The sequence below is a fragment of the Panulirus ornatus genome, chromosome 2, assembly GCF_036320965.1.
Source record: "Panulirus ornatus isolate Po-2019 chromosome 2, ASM3632096v1, whole genome shotgun sequence".
NCBI lineage: Eukaryota > Metazoa > Arthropoda > Malacostraca > Decapoda > Palinuridae > Panulirus > Panulirus ornatus.
Window position 1 is genome coordinate 32,917,857 of NC_092225.1, and position 16,212 is coordinate 32,934,068.

Below are 16,212 nucleotides of genomic sequence, written 5' to 3' on the forward strand. Positions count from 1 at the left end.
CACACTATTTCCCCATGTCACAAGTGGTCTTCCTCTCACATCAACCCCTCTGACTATACTATCATTCACTCTCCTTGTAAACTCGCTGCCTTGCATTCTTTCCACATGCCCAAAGCACCTCAAAGTATTATGTTCCATCCACTCTCCAATCAATTCCTCTGCATTCCTTGTCATACCAAATTTCTCATGCATCCCTCATTTCTTCATTCCATCTAATTACATTACTAGCTTCTATCACATAGCTCATTCCCACATCCTTTGATATATCAAAAAAATATCTTTTATCACATTCGCCATTGCCTGTATTTGCAAGGTAGTGCCAACTACAGAGGACTGAGAATTAGTTGGAAAATCCTCACTTGGCCCCCTTCCCTGGTCCTTCTTTTGGAAAAATATATCATACATAAATATTACTCATTATCACAGTATCTTATGAATGACGAACTAACCTGTAGGATGCATAAGCTCATTGCACTGAGGACAACTGATATTGACTCGGGATTCTGTTATCTCAACTTTGAGATACTGTCTGAGACAGGGAAGACATGCTGAGTGTGGGCAGGAAATAAGTGGAGGAAACAGGTCCACCGAAACCTCTTGTAAACATAGAGAGCACTCTCGCCGACCACCTTCTGCCACGGCACCATCAGTATTGCAGCTACTGGTGCAAACTCCTGCACCATCTCCACCATGACTGCTGTTGTTGCCACTGCTGGTACATACACCCTATAATAATCAGGAAAAGATTGATGATTTGCAATGGATTATCAGAAACGAGATTGAACACATTACCTTAGTGTAAGAGCTTGCAAAAACCTATTTTCAGCACAAGATGATCCAAAGGTTTATGCAAATGAAAAATGATGGAAGAGAAGAACAAAAGGGTTTCATTAAAAATGTGGCAGTGGATGAAAGGTTGAAAAAGGTTGTGCTAGATGCTATAGCTGTGAGGATTCTATAGAGACCAGGACCATTTTGTAGTTATTTTGAAGGTGAGGATCAGGGAGATGTAGAGGTAAGTGTTGGAAAGCAAGAGGATGAATTAGAAAGAATGCAAGGAGGACTATGAAAGGAGAGTGAGCTAAAGTTTGGATGGATGTGAAGTAAATGCAGGCATGCAGTCATGTCTGAATGTGTCTAAAATGTTTAAAGAAACACTGAAAGGCTGTAGAATTAGTAGGCTGTAGAATTAGTAGTTAGATACAAGATTGTGATATATAAGAATAAATGGGGATAAGTAAAGTGGACAGATAAGGTTTGAAATACTATGGAAGACGAAAAATAAATATGGTAGATTGATCAAAAGGAATGTTCCACTGGAAGTTCAGCAAAGGAAGAGAAAAGAAGATATGTAAGTGGAATGTTAAGAAGGTGATAGAGGAAAGCAAAGAAAGATTAGATGAATATTTTGGTAAAAAGTTGACAGAAAAATTTGGAAAACAAGAAACTGTACTGAAAGGAGAAGAAATTGGGGCGGTAAGAGTGGCAATGTTACTGTGAGAAGTATGGAAAAGGAGCTGCTGAGTCAAAAGGAGAAAATGAAAGGAAGATACAAAGAGAATTTTCAAGAAATGATGAATGTGGAACAAGGTAAAGCAGCAGTTGTTACAGGGATATGGATGGAGCATGGAAGGGAAAGGATACAAATGCTTTGGGCATAGAGCAGGAAGGATACAAAAAGGGCAATAATAAGGCTGAAGGTAGGAGAGATACCTGAAGTGGATGGGATAACAATTGAAATGTTGAAGTATGGAGGAGAAAGTGTGACAGTTGATGCACTGGAAAGGAGCTTGGAAAGGAGACTTGTGTGAGGAAGTACTAGGAAAGATTGAGTGCAGAATGGCAAAAGGTGAGAGCAAATGATGTAAAGGGAGTGGGAGAGGAATGGGATGTATTTAGGGAAGCAGTGATGGCTTGTGCAAAAGATGTTTGTGGCATGAGAAAGGTGGGAGGTGGGCAGATTAGAAAGGGTAGTGAGCAGTGGGATGAAGAAGTAAGATAGTTAGAGAATGAGAAGAGAGAGGCGTTTGGATGATTTTTACAGGGAAGTAGTACAAATGAATTGGAGATGTAGAAAAGACAGTGGCAGGAGGTCAAGAGAAAGGTGCAAGAGGTGGAAAAAAAAAGGCAAATGAGAGTTGGCGTGATAGAGCATCATTAAATTTTACGGAGAATAAAAAGATGTTTTGGAAGGAGGTAAATGAAGTGCCTAAGACAGGAGAACAATGGGAACAACAGTGAAGGGGGTTAATGGGGAGGTAATAGCAAGCAGTGATGAAGTGAGATGATGAAGTTAGTACTTTGAAGGTTTGCTGAATGTATTTGATGGAGTGGCAGATACAGGGTGTTTTGGTCGGGGTAGTGTGCAAAGTGAGAGGGTCAGGGATTAAGGTTTGGTAAACAGAGAAAAGGTAGTTAAAGCTTTGCAGAAGATGAAAGCCGGCAAGGCAGCGAGTTTGGATGGTATTGCAGTGGAATTTATTAAAAAAGGGGTGACTGGTTGATTGGTTGGTAAGGATATTCAAAGTATGCATAGACCATGGTGAAGTGCCAGAAGATTGGCAGAATGCATGCATAGTGCCATTGTACAAAGGCAAAGGGGATAAATGTGAGTGTTCAAATTACAGAGGTATAAGTTTGTTGAGTATTTGTGGGAAATTATATGGGGGGGGGGGTGTTGTTGGTCGAGAGGGTGAAGGCATGTAAGGAGCATCAGAATGGGGAGGAGCAGTGTGGTTTCAGAAGTGGTAGAGGATGTGTGGATCAGGTGTTTGCTTTGAAGAATGTGTGTGAGAAATACTTAGAAAAGAAGATGGATTTGTATATAGCATTTATGGATCTGGAGAAGGCATATGATAGAGTTGATAGCGATGCTCTGTGGAAGGTATTAAACGTGAGTGTGTAGGAGGTAAGTTGCTAGAAGCAGTGAAAAGTTTCTATCAAGGATGGAAGGCATGTGTACGAGTAGGATGAGAGGAAAGTGATTGGTTCCCAGTGAATGTCAGTTTGCAGCAGGGGTGTGTGATGTCTCCATGGTTGTTTAATTTGTTTATGTATGGGGTTGTTAGGGAGGTGAATGCAAGAGTTCTGGAGAGAGGGGCAAGTATGCTGTCTGTTGTGGATGAGAGTGCTTGGGTAGCGAGTCAGTTGTTGTTTGCTGATGATACAGCGTTGGTGGATGGTTCGGGTTGCCGGGAAGCTGCAGAGGTTGGTGACTGAGTTTGCTGAAGTGTAAGGGAGAAGAAATCTGAAAGTAAATGTGAATGAGAGCAAGGTTATTGGGTTCAGTGGGGTTGAGGGTCAAGTTGGTTGGGAGGTGAGTTTGATTGGAGAAAAACTGGAGGAGGTGAAGTGTTTTAGATGCATGAGAGGGGATTTGGTGGCGGATGGAGCCATGGAAGTGGAAGTGAGTCACAGGGTGGGGAAGGGGGTGAAGGTTCTGGGAGCATTGAATAATGTGTGGAAGGCAAGAACATTATCTTGGAGAGCAAAAATGGGTATGTTTGAAGGAATAGTGGTTCCAACAATGTTATATAGTTGTGAGGCATGGGCTATTGATAGGGTTGTGCGGAGGAGGGTGGACACGTTGGAAATGAGATGTCTGAGGACAACATGTGGTATGAGGTGGTTTGATCGAGTGGGTGGTGGGAGGGTAGGGGAGATGTGTGGTAATAGGAAGAGTGGGGTTGAAAGAGCAGAGGAGGGTGTACTGAAATGGTTTGGTCACATGGAATGAATGGGTGAGGAAAGATTGACAAAGAAGATATATGTGTCAGAGGTGGAGGGAACAATGAGAAGTGGGAGAACAAATTGGAGATGGAAGGATGGAGTGAAAAAGATTGTGAGCGATCGGGGCTGGAACATACAAGAGGGTGAAAGGCATGCAAGGAACAGAGTGAATTGGAACAATGTTGTATACCAGGGTCGACGTGCTATCAATGGATTGAACCAGGGCATGTGAAACGTCTGGGGTAAACCATGGAAAGTCTTGTGGGGCCTGGATGTGGAAAGGGAGCTGTGGTTTCGGTGCATTACACATGACAGCTAGAGACTGAATGTGAAAGAATGTGGCCTTTGTTGTCTTTTCCTAGTGCTACCTCGCACGCATGCAGGGGGAGGGGGGTGCCATTTCATGTGTGGCAAGGTGGTGGTGAGAATGGATGAAGGTAGCATGTATGAATATGTACAGGTGTATATATGTATATGTCTGTGAATGTATATGTATGTATATGTTGAAATGTATAGGTATGTATATGTGCAAGTGTGGGCATTCATGTATATACATGTGTATGTGGGTGGGTTGGGCCATTCTTTTGTCTGTTTCCTTGTGCTACCTCGCTAAATGGTAGACAGCGACAATGTACAATAAATATAAATCTCTATCCACCATATCATATGCCTTCTCCAGATCCATAAATGCTACATACAAATCCATCTGTTTTTCTAAGTATTTCTCACATACATTCTTCAAAGCAAACACCTGATCCACACATCCTCTACCACTTCTGAAACCATACAGATCTTCTCCAATCTGACACTGTACATGCTTTTACCCTCTCAATCAATACCCACCCATATAATTTCCCAGGAATACTCAACAAACCCATACCTCTGTAATTTGAACACTCACCTTTATCTCATCTGCCTATGTGCAACGGCACTATGCATGCATTCTGCCAATCCTCAAGCACTTGACCATGAACCATACATAAATTGAATATCCTTACCAACCAATCAACAACACAGTCACCCCACCTTTTTGATAAATTCCACTGCAATACTATCTAAACTTGCCAACTTGCCAGCTGTCATCTTCCGCAAAGCTTTCACCACCTCTTCTCTGTTTACCAAACATTCTCCCTGACCCTCTCACTTTGCACACCATCTCGACCAAAACATACCACATCTGCCACTCCATCATCAAACATATACAACAATCCTTCAAAATACTCACTCCAACTCCTTCTCACTTCACCACTACTTGTTATTACCTCCCTATTAGCCCTCTTCAATGTTCCCATTTGTTCTCTTGTCTAACACACTTTACCTCCTTCCAAAAATCTTTTTATACTAAATTTATGATACTCTCTCACCCCAACTCTCATTTGCCCTCTTTTTCACCTCTTGCACCTTTTATTTTGACCTCCTGCCACTTTCTTTATACCGTTCCCAGTCATTTCGGAGTTAATAAACCAGGCAAATAATAATATATGAATAATAATCAAGAAATAAAAGAAAATTAAAAAATCTGTAACACCGCACCATGCACAATTCCTACTGCACCTATTTTTGGTTGTGGGGTAAACTCCATTTGTATCAATATCAGTCTGCCCCAAGCTATCATGCAGTCAGGTTGTATACAGAGAATTGTGACTATTCATCAAATAATTTGCAATCTTTACAATTCAAAATGGCATCAGATGATAGAGGAGTTAAAAGAGTGTGTACAAACTGTATAATGTATTAAAAAATGGCCTAAAGATTTAACGGACTTTCGGCATCAATGGACTTCCTTCCCCAGTTAGTTCATTAAATCAAGAATTTACCATATCAAAATCAGAAAACTATATACCTTCTTTATAATGACTCAAAAGAAAAAGCTCAAAATTATGTAATAACAACTGTTGACTGCATCTTATGAGGATGATAAAATTCTACAACATACCCCTTCTGAAGAACATGAATCTCCTCTAGATGTGCCTCTGGATCCTACAGAACCCCTACGGCTACCAACAAGACTTCTGCCACTTGTGTGGTGTCGCTTGATGGAGCTCCAACTTGTTGATTCACCTGTTCCTTCCACAAATACACCTGAAGAATCTGTGTTATTTTCTGGTTCTATGGTAAGTTTATCTGAAATAGATTGTTACCATGAACAGGGCATATAATTCTAAATCATTCTGTGGAAAGAAGTTAATGCACGAATATATAGTAATTCTTTCATAATGAAACCACCAATGGAAAAAAAATTGCGCTTTTATTATAAAAAGCTCTTTCCTTCCGTAGGGAAGGGCAAAGAACAAAAAGATGAGACAACCACTTAGGTATAACGTGAGCAATTCTTTCTGGTTTACCCACCACCACTCTATAAGAGCAGAATCACACAGCACAATTCATTACCTGCCAATATCACCTCATGATGTCATCCTGAATATGGAGCTGTAAACTAGATGTGTTTACAACATTACAACATGGTATGAGTGGAAGGAATGAGGTGAAAGTGAGTGAGCTTGGAAAAGAGGCTTGTATGAGGAGATATGAGGAGGAGGAGGGTGTAGAATGGCAGGTGAGGATAAATGACTTTGGGGTGAGTGAGTAATAGTCAGTATTTATGGATTTAGTACTTACATGTATGAGGGAAGCAAAAGGAATAAAGAAGGTGGATTGTCAGTGTATGAGAAAGGGTAGCAAATGGTGGGATCATGAAAAAAAAGGTGTATGAGTATTACCTAAAAGGAAGGAGTGCTAGTGTTTGGGTACTGTACCAGATGAAACAGAAGAGGTAAAGGGGAAAGTGCAGGGGGTTGATAATAACGCAAATGATAGCTGAATTAAGCAAGTATCAGTAAACTTCAGGGACAAAAAGAAAATGTTTTCAAAGGTGAACAATGTGAGGAGAACAAGAAAGTGAATGGGAGCAATAGTGAAGAGAGCAGATGGGAGGTGGTAACAGAAAAAAAAAAAGATGGAGATAAATTGAGCATTCTGAAGGAATGCTGAATGTGTTTGAAGATAAAGTGGCAGATGTGGAGTATTTGGGATGGGGTAGTGTGCAAAGTGAGAGTCAAAACAAGTGGTTTGAAGAACAGAAAAGAGATGGTGAATGCTTTGCATAAAATGAAATGTGGCAAAGCAGCTGATGTGGAAGCAATAGAACTTGAACTTCTCAAGAAAGGGAGTGACAAAGTCGTTACTTGGGTAGTTAGGATCTTTAATGTAGATATGAGGGGCAAGTATGAGTCTGTTGGGATGAGAGTGCTTGGGAAGCGAGTCAGTTGTTGTTTGCTGATGATACAGCGTTGGTGGTGTTCGGTTGCAGGAAGCTGCAGAGGTTGGTGACTGAGTTTGGTGAAAGTGTAAGGGAGAAGAAATTAAAGTAAATGTGAATGAGAGCAAGGTTATTGGTTCAGTAGGTTGAGGGTCAAGTTGGTGGGAGGTGAGTTTGATTGGAGAAAAACTGGAGGAAGTGAAGTGTTTTAGATGTCATGAGAGGGATTGTGGCGGATGGAACCATGGAAGTGGAAGTGGATCACAGGGTGGGGAAGGGGGTGAAGGTTCTGGGAGCATTGAATAATGTGTGGAAGTCGAGAACATTATCTGGAAGCAAAAATGGGTATGTTTGAAGGAATAGTGGTTCCAACAATGTTTATAGTTGTGAGGCATGGGCTATTGATAGGGTTGTGCGAGGAGGTGGACACGTTGGAAATGAGATGTCTGAGGACAACATGTGGTATGAGGTGGTTTGATCGAGTGGGTGGTGGGAGGGTAGGGGAGATGTGTGGTAATAGGAAGAGTGGGGTTGAAAGAGCAGAGGAGGGTGTACTGAAATGGTTTGGTCACATGGAATGAATGGGTGAGGAAAGATTGACAAAGAAGATATATGTGTCAGAGGTGGAGGGAACAATGAGAAGTGGGAGAACAAATTGGAGATGGAAGGATGGAGTGAAAAAGATTGTGAGCGATCGGGGCTGGAACATACAAGAGGGTGAAAGGCATGCAAGGAACAGAGTGAATTGGAACAATGTTGTATACCAGGGTCGACGTGCTATCAATGGATTGAACCAGGGCATGTGAAACGTCTGGGGTAAACCATGGAAAGTCTTGTGGGGCCTGGATGTGGAAAGGGAGCTGTGGTTTCGGTGCATTACACATGACAGCTAGAGACTGAATGTGAAAGAATGTGGCCTTTGTTGTCTTTTCCTAGTGCTACCTCGCACGCATGCAGGGGGAGGGGGGTGCCATTTCATGTGTGGCAAGGTGGTGGTGAGAATGGATGAAGGTAGCATGTATGAATATGTACAGGTGTATATATGTATATGTCTGTGAATGTATATGTATGTATATGTTGAAATGTATAGGTATGTATATGTGCAAGTGTGGGCATTCATGTATATACATGTGTATGTGGGTGGGTTGGGCCATTCTTTTGTCTGTTTCCTTGTGCTACCTCGCTAAATGGTAGACAGCGACAATGTACAATAAATATAAATCTCTATCCACCATATCATATGCCTTCTCCAGATCCATAAATGCTACATACAAATCCATCTGTTTTTCTAAGTATTTCTCACATACATTCTTCAAAGCAAACACCTGATCCACACATCCTCTACCACTTCTGAAACCATACAGATCTTCTCCAATCTGACACTGTACATGCTTTTACCCTCTCAATCAATACCCACCCATATAATTTCCCAGGAATACTCAACAAACCCATACCTCTGTAATTTGAACACTCACCTTTATCTCATCTGCCTATGTGCAACGGCACTATGCATGCATTCTGCCAATCCTCAAGCACTTGACCATGAACCATACATAAATTGAATATCCTTACCAACCAATCAACAACACAGTCACCCCACCTTTTTGATAAATTCCACTGCAATACTATCTAAACTTGCCAACTTGCCAGCTGTCATCTTCCGCAAAGCTTTCACCACCTCTTCTCTGTTTACCAAACATTCTCCCTGACCCTCTCACTTTGCACACCATCTCGACCAAAACATACCACATCTGCCACTCCATCATCAAACATATACAACAATCCTTCAAAATACTCACTCCAACTCCTTCTCACTTCACCACTACTTGTTATTACCTCCCTATTAGCCCTCTTCAATGTTCCCATTTGTTCTCTTGTCTAACACACTTTACCTCCTTCCAAAAATCTTTTTATACTAAATTTATGATACTCTCTCACCCCAACTCTCATTTGCCCTCTTTTTCACCTCTTGCACCTTTTATTTTGACCTCCTGCCACTTTCTTTTATACCGTTCCCAGTCATTTCGGAGTTAATAAACCAGGCAAATAATAATATATGAATAATAATCAAGAAATAAAAGAAAATTAAAAAATCTGTAACACCGCACCATGCACAATTCCTACTGCACCTATTTTTGGTTGTGGGGTAAACTCCATTTGTATCAATATCAGTCTGCCCCAAGCTATCATGCAGTCAGGTTGTATACAGAGAATTGTGACTATTCATCAAATAATTTGCAATCTTTACAATTCAAAATGGCATCAGATGATAGAGGAGTTAAAAGAGTGTGTACAAACTGTATAATGTATTAAAAAATGGCCTAAAGATTTAACGGACTTTCGGCATCAATGGACTTCCTTCCCCAGTTAGTTCATTAAAGCAAGAATTTACCATATCAAAATCAGAAAACTATATACCTTCTTTATAATGACTCAAAAGAAAAAGCTCAAAATTATGTAATAACAACTGTTGACTGCATCTTATGAGGATGATAAAATTCTACAACATACCCCTTCTGAAGAACATGAATCTCCTCTAGATGTGCCTCTGGATCCTACAGAACCCCTACGGCTACCAACAAGACTTCTGCCACTTGTGTGGTGTCGCTTGATGGAGCTCCAACTTGTTGATTCACCTGTTCCTTCCACAAATACACCTGAAGAATCTGTGTTATTTTCTGGTTCTATGGTAAGTTTATCTGAAATAGATTGTTACCATGAACAGGGCATATAATTCTAAATCATTCTGTGGAAAGAAGTTAATGCACGAATATATAGTAATTCTTTCATAATGAAACCACCAATGGAAAAAAAATTGCGCTTTTATTATAAAAAGCTCTTTCCTTCCGTAGGGAAGGGCAAAGAACAAAAAGATGAGACAACCACTTAGGTATAACGTGAGCAATTCTTTCTGGTTTACCCACCACCACTCTATAAGAGCAGAATCACACAGCACAATTCATTACCTGCCAATATCACCTCATGATGTCATCCTGAATATGGAGCTGTAAACTAGATGTGTTTACAACATTACAACATGGTATGAGTGGAAGGAATGAGGTGAAAGTGAGTGAGCTTGGAAAAGAGGCTTGTATGAGGAGATATGAGGAGGAGGAGGGTGTAGAATGGCAGGTGAGGATAAATGACTTTGGGGTGAGTGAGTAATAGTCAGTATTTATGGATTTAGTACTTACATGTATGAGGGAAGCAAAAGGAATAAAGAAGGTGGATTGTCAGTGTATGAGAAAGGGTAGCAAATGGTGGGATCATGAAAAAAAAGGTGTATGAGTATTACCTAAAAGGAAGGAGTGCTAGTGTTTGGGTACTGTACCAGATGAAACAGGAAGAGGTAAAGGGGAAAGTGCAGGGGGTTGATAATAACGGCAAATGATAGCTGAATTAAGCAAGTATCAGTAAACTTCAGGGACAAAAAGAAAATGTTTTCAAAGGTGAACAATGTGAGGAGAACAAGAAAGTGAATGGGAGCAATAGTGAAGAGAGCAGATGGGGAGGTGGTAACAGAAAAAAAAAAAGATGGAGATAAATTGAGCATTCTGAAGGAATGCTGAATGTGTTTGAAGATAAAGTGGCAGATGTGGAGTATTTGGGATGGGGTAGTGTGCAAAGTGAGAGTCAAAACAAGTGGTTTGAAGAACAGAAAAGAGATGGTGAATGCTTTGCATAAAATGAAATGTGGCAAAGCAGCTGATGTGGAAGCAATAGAACTTGAACTTCTCAAGAAAGGGAGTGACAAAGTCGTTACTTGGGTAGTTAGGATCTTTAATGTAGATATGAGGGGCAAGTATGAAGTCTGTTGGGATGAGAGAGCTTGGGAAGTGAGTCAGTTGTTGTTTGCTGATGATACAGCGCTGGTGGCTGATTCATGTGAGAAACTGCAGAAGCTGGTGACTGAGTTTGGTAAAGTGTGTGAAAGAAGAAAGTTAAGAGTAAATGTGAATAAGAGCAAGGTTATTAGGTACAGTAAGGTTGAGGGTCAAGTCAATTGGGAGGTGAGTTTGAATGGAGAAAAACTGGAGGAAGTGAAGTGTTTTAGATATCTGGGAGTGGATCTGGCAGCGGATGGAACCATGGAAGCGGAAGTGGATCATAGGGTAGGGGAGGGGGCGAAAATTCTGGGAGCCTTGAAGAATGTGTGGAAGTCGAGAACATTATCTCGGAAAGCAAAAATGGGTATGTTTGAAGGAATAGTGGTTCCAACAATGTTGTAAGGTTGCAAGGCGTGGGCTATGGATAGAGTTGTGCGCAGGAGGATGGATGTGCTGGAAATGAGATGTTTGAGGACAATGTGTGGTGTGAGGTGGTTTGATCGAGTAAGTAACGTAAGGGTAAGAGAGATGTGTGGAAATAAAAAGAGCGTGGTTGAGAGAGCAGAAGAGGGTGTTTTGAAATGGTTCGGGCACATGGAGAGAATGAGTGAGGAAAGATTGACCAAAAGGATATATGTGTCGGAGGTGGAGGGAACGAGGAGAAGAGGGAGACCAAATTGGAGGTGGAAAGATGGAGTGAAAAAGATTTTGTGTGATCGGGGCCTGAACATGCAGGAGGGTGAAAGGAGGGCAAGGAATAGAGTGAATTGGAGTGATGTGGTATACCAGGGTTGACGTGCTGTCAGTGGATTGAATCAAGGCATGTGAAGCATCTGGGGTAAACCATGGAAAGCTGTGTAGGTATGTATATTTGCGTGTGTGGACGTATGTATATACATGTGTATGGGGGTGGGTTGGGCCATTTCTTTCGTCTGTTTACTTGCGCTACCTCACAAATGCGGGAGACAGCGACAAAAAAAAAAAAAAAAAAAAAAAAATGATTTGGATTGAAGTGCCTGACGACTGGTTGAAAGCTTGTGTAGTGCCATTGCACATTGCATTAAAGAGGTATAAGTGTACCTGTACCTGTTCAGCTTCATGGGAGAGAAGTAACTGAGAGGGTGGTGGCAAGCACACAGCATCACACTAGGGAGAAACACTTACAAGAAATGAAAGGATTTGTATGAGACATTTACGAATTCAAAGGAATGGTATGACAGAGTTGACAGAGATGCTTGTTGGAAGATATTACAACTATATAGTGTGCAAGGAAATATACTGTGAGCAGTGAACAGTTTTTTTCAAGAAAGTAAAGCTTGTATGGAAGTAAGAAACGAGGAGGGGGTAATGGTTCCAGGTGGGTCTGCAGTAGGGGTGTGTGATGTCACCATAACTATTTCATCTGCTTCTGGATGTGGTGGTAAGGAGGTGAATATGAGGGTTTTGCAGACATGGGTAAGCTCGCAGTCTGTCAGGGGTCCAGTGGCCTGGAAGGTGAGTCAGTTACTATTTGCTGATAACATAGCACTAGCAGAAGACTCAAGTGAGAAACTACAGAAGTTCATTTCTGAGTTTGGGAGTGTGTCAAAGGAGAAAGTCGAGAGCAAACATCAACAAAAGCACGGTTATTACGTTTAGCTGAGGAGAGGGTCAGGTTAGTTGGAGTGCAAGCTTGAATGGAGGAAGTGAAGTGTTTGGATACTTGGGAGTGGGCAAGTTAGAGTATGGTATCCTGGGAACTGGAGTGAGCCAAAGAGTGTGTGAGGGCAAGAAGGTCCTGGGTGCACTGAGAAATGCCTGGAAACACAGGTAACTGTCTGTGAGGAAGGATGGGTATGTTTGATGGGAGAGTGGTCCTGACTGCGAGTTATGGATATGAAGCAAGGAATCTTGCCAGCAAAGTACAAAACAGGGTCAATGTGTTGGAAATGAATGAGGACAATATGTTGTGTAAAGAGAGTTGATCAAATATGATATGTGAGAGCTGATAAAGGTGTGCTAAAATGATGTGGACTTGGAAGATGAGCAAGGAGAAGCTAAATAAGAGGGTATACATGATGGAAGAGGAGAAAATAAGGAAAAAGAGGACACCAGGGAGATGGAGGGGCTTCAAGCGTTTGGGCTGGGTGCAAGGCATGCAAGGGATAATGCAAACTGGAGCAATGTACTATACAGAGGCAACATGCTGTCAATGGGCTAAACCAGGGCACATAAAGCAGTCAAGAGAAACCACATAAAGGGCTTTGGGGATCTGGATATAGGTGAATAAAGGCCTCTGGTTTTAGTGCAATGTGCAGGATGGCTTGAGACTGTTAGACAAGGGGGCCATTTTTTCATCTGTTACTGGTGCTATCTCCCTAATCCAGAAAAAGGAGAATAAGCTTATAAAAATAATCAAAATAAAAACTGTTACAAAGGTTCCTTGGGGAAAGAAGGATAAAGGAAAAACAGGAGGTACAGCAATGAGAGCTCAATGTTACTCATTTCAAACTGAGATTCTTTCAAATAATTTTAAACCTGAGAATACAGCATTTCTATGACCCCACTGCAAAGCAATTGGTAGGCATATAACTTTGCACCCTACCATCTGTGTGTTCATCCCAAGTGAGGGTTTGTAAATTCTGTGTAAACATAGGTTTAAATACAACTAAGCTTATTGATCCCCTACATCATGGACAACTACATGTGGGACTGTGTTGGTCATAAAAGCAAGTTCTGAAAAATGAACAGCTCTTCCTCTACAGGATGATGTCCAATCAGCCTCTTAGAGAATCTCTAGGATCCCCAGGAGTTTGAAACCTCAAATCTCCTGCCATCTGGTTAGGTAAATGCCTCTCATCCCTCACTAACCATCTTTTAGGTACTACCTCAAACCTCCTGCAATCTGGTTAGGTAAATGCCTCTCATCCCTCACTAACCATCTTTTAGGTACTACTGACCTCCTGGCTAATCATGGATCAACCCATCAATCAATGAGCAACTTTCACAAAGCAATGACATCATCATCCCATTGGCTACAAGGTTGTTACAAACCTGCATCATAATTACTAGTACATCTCAAAATGTCAATTCCTACTGAAAGAGGAAAGCCATTCTTCAACATTTTTCTTTAGCTTTCACAGTCCCATCCAATTTGCCATTCAAATCTGACTAATTTCTTCCATCCATTCTACTAATGTGAGGAATTCTCTTATGTACACTGACCCAACAATAGTAGCCTCAGCATCCTCTAAATCAATGCTGTTGATACCCGGTGTCGAAAACATCAGCAGAATTCTACATTCTTATGCCCAGGGTTAACACTTTTTGGGAGATTATATATACAGTCTCAAAAAACTCACAAAGATGGATGTCCCCTCAGACCAGTTATATCATCTGTTAATGCCCCTAGTTACAAATTATCTAAATGGTTAGCAAAACACTTTAGCAATGTTCAGAAAAAATCTCTTCACAGGATGTTATCAATAGCATAGATTTTGTAAACAAAGTTATTATTATTATTACTATTATTATCATTATTACTATTATTATTGGTTCTCAGTGAATGTAGGTTTGCGGCAGGGGTGTGTGATGTCTCCATGGTTGTTTAATTTGTTTATGGACGGGGTTGTTAGGGAGGTGAATGCAAGAGTTTTGGAAAGAGGGGCAAGTATGAAGTCTGTTTTGGATGAGAGAGCTTGGGAAGTGAGTCAGTTGTTGTTCGCTGATGATACAGCACTGGTGGCTGATTCATGTGAGAAACTGCAGAAGCTGGTGACTGAGTTTGGTAAAGTGTGTGAAAGAAGAAAGTTAAGAGTAAATGTGAATAAGAGCAAGGTTATTAGGTACAAAAGGGTTGAGGGTCAAGTCAATTGGGAGGTAAGTTTGAATGGAGAAAAACTGGAGGAAGTAAAGTGTTTTAGATATCTGGGAGTGGATCTGGCAGCAGATGGAACCATGGAAGCAGAAGTGAATCATAGGGTGGGGGAGGGGGCGAAAATCCTGGGAGCCTTGAAGAATGTTTGGAAGTCAAGAACATTATCTCGGAAAGCAAAAATGGGTATGTTTGAAGAAATAGTGGTTCCAACAATGTTGTATGGTTGCGAGGCGTGGGCTATGGAGAGAGTTGTGCGCAGGAGGGTGGATGTGCTGGAAATGAGATGTTTGAGGACAATGTGTGGTGTGAGGTGGTTTGATCGAGTAAGTAATGTCAGTGTAAGAGAGATGTGTGGAAATAAAAAGAGCGTGGTTGAGAGAGCAGAAGAGGGTGTTTTGAAATGGTTTGGGCACATGGAGAGAATGAGTGAGGAAAGATTGACCAAGAGGATATATGTGTCGGAGGTGGAGGGCCATTATATCAGTGAAGGGGGCTAATGGGGAGGTGATAACAAATAGTGGTGATGTGAGAAGGAGATGGAGTGAGTATTTTGAAGGTTTGTTGAATGTGTTTGATGATAGAGTGGCAGATATAGGGTGTTTTGGTCGAGGTGGTGTGCAAAGTGAGAGGGTTAGGGAAAATGATTTGGTAAACAGAGAAGAGGTAGTAAAAGCTTTGCGGAAGATGAAAGCCGGCAAGGCAGCAGGTTTGGATGGTATTGCAGTGGAATTTATTAAAAAGGGGGTGACTGTATTGTTGACTGGTTGGTAAGGTTATTTAATGTATGTATGATTCATGGTGAGGTGCCTGAGGATTGGCGGAATGCGTGCATAGTGCCATTGTACAAAGGCAAAGGGGATAAGAGTGAGTGCTCAAATTACAGAGGTATAAGTTTGTTGAGTATTCCTGGTAAATTATATGGGAGGGTATTGATTGAGAGGGTGAAGGCATGCACAGAGCATCAAATTGGGGAAGAGCAGTGTGGTTTCAGAAGTGGTAGAGGATGTGTGGATCAGATGTTTGCTTTGAAGAATGTATGTGAGAAATACTTAGAAAAGCAAATGGATTTGTATGTAGCATTTATGGATCTGGAGAAGGCATATGATAGAGTTGATAGAGATGCTCTGTGGAAGGTATTAAGAATATATGGTGTGGGAGGCAAGTTGTTAGAAGCAGTGAAAAGTTTTTATCGAGGATGTAAGGCATGTGTACGTGTAGGAAGAGAGGAAAGTGATTGGTTCTCAGTGAATGTAGGTTTGCGGCAGGGGTGTGTGATGTCTCCATGGTTGTTTAATTTGTTTATGGATGGGGTTGTTAGGGAGGTGAATGCAAGAGTTTTGGAAAGAGGGGCAAGTATGAAGTCTGTTGGGGATGAGAGAGCTTGGGAAGTGAGTCAGTTGTTGTTCGCTGATGATACAGCGCTGGAGGCTGATTCATGTGAGAAACTGCAGAAGCTGGTGACTGAGTTTGGTAAAGTGTGTGAAAGAAGAAAGTTAAGAGTAAATGTGAATAAGAGCAAGGTTATTAGGTACAGTAGGGTT

The 16,212-nt window shown here is 41.3% G+C and overlaps 1 protein-coding gene across 1 annotated transcript in view; it reads right to left on the reverse strand.

The window, feature by feature from the left end:
* The window catches only part of LOC139756061 (E3 ubiquitin-protein ligase RNF19B-like), a 176,795-nt gene that overhangs the window by 147,726 nt on the left and 12,857 nt on the right, over positions 1–16,212 (reverse strand). Inside the window, exons 3-4 of the mRNA XM_071675061.1 lie at positions 9,500–9,687; positions 450–726 (exon numbers count right to left, since the gene is read on the reverse strand). Coding sequence (XP_071531162.1) covers positions 450–726; positions 9,500–9,687 — 465 coding nt within the window. The remainder of the gene's footprint in view (positions 1–449; positions 727–9,499; positions 9,688–16,212) is intronic.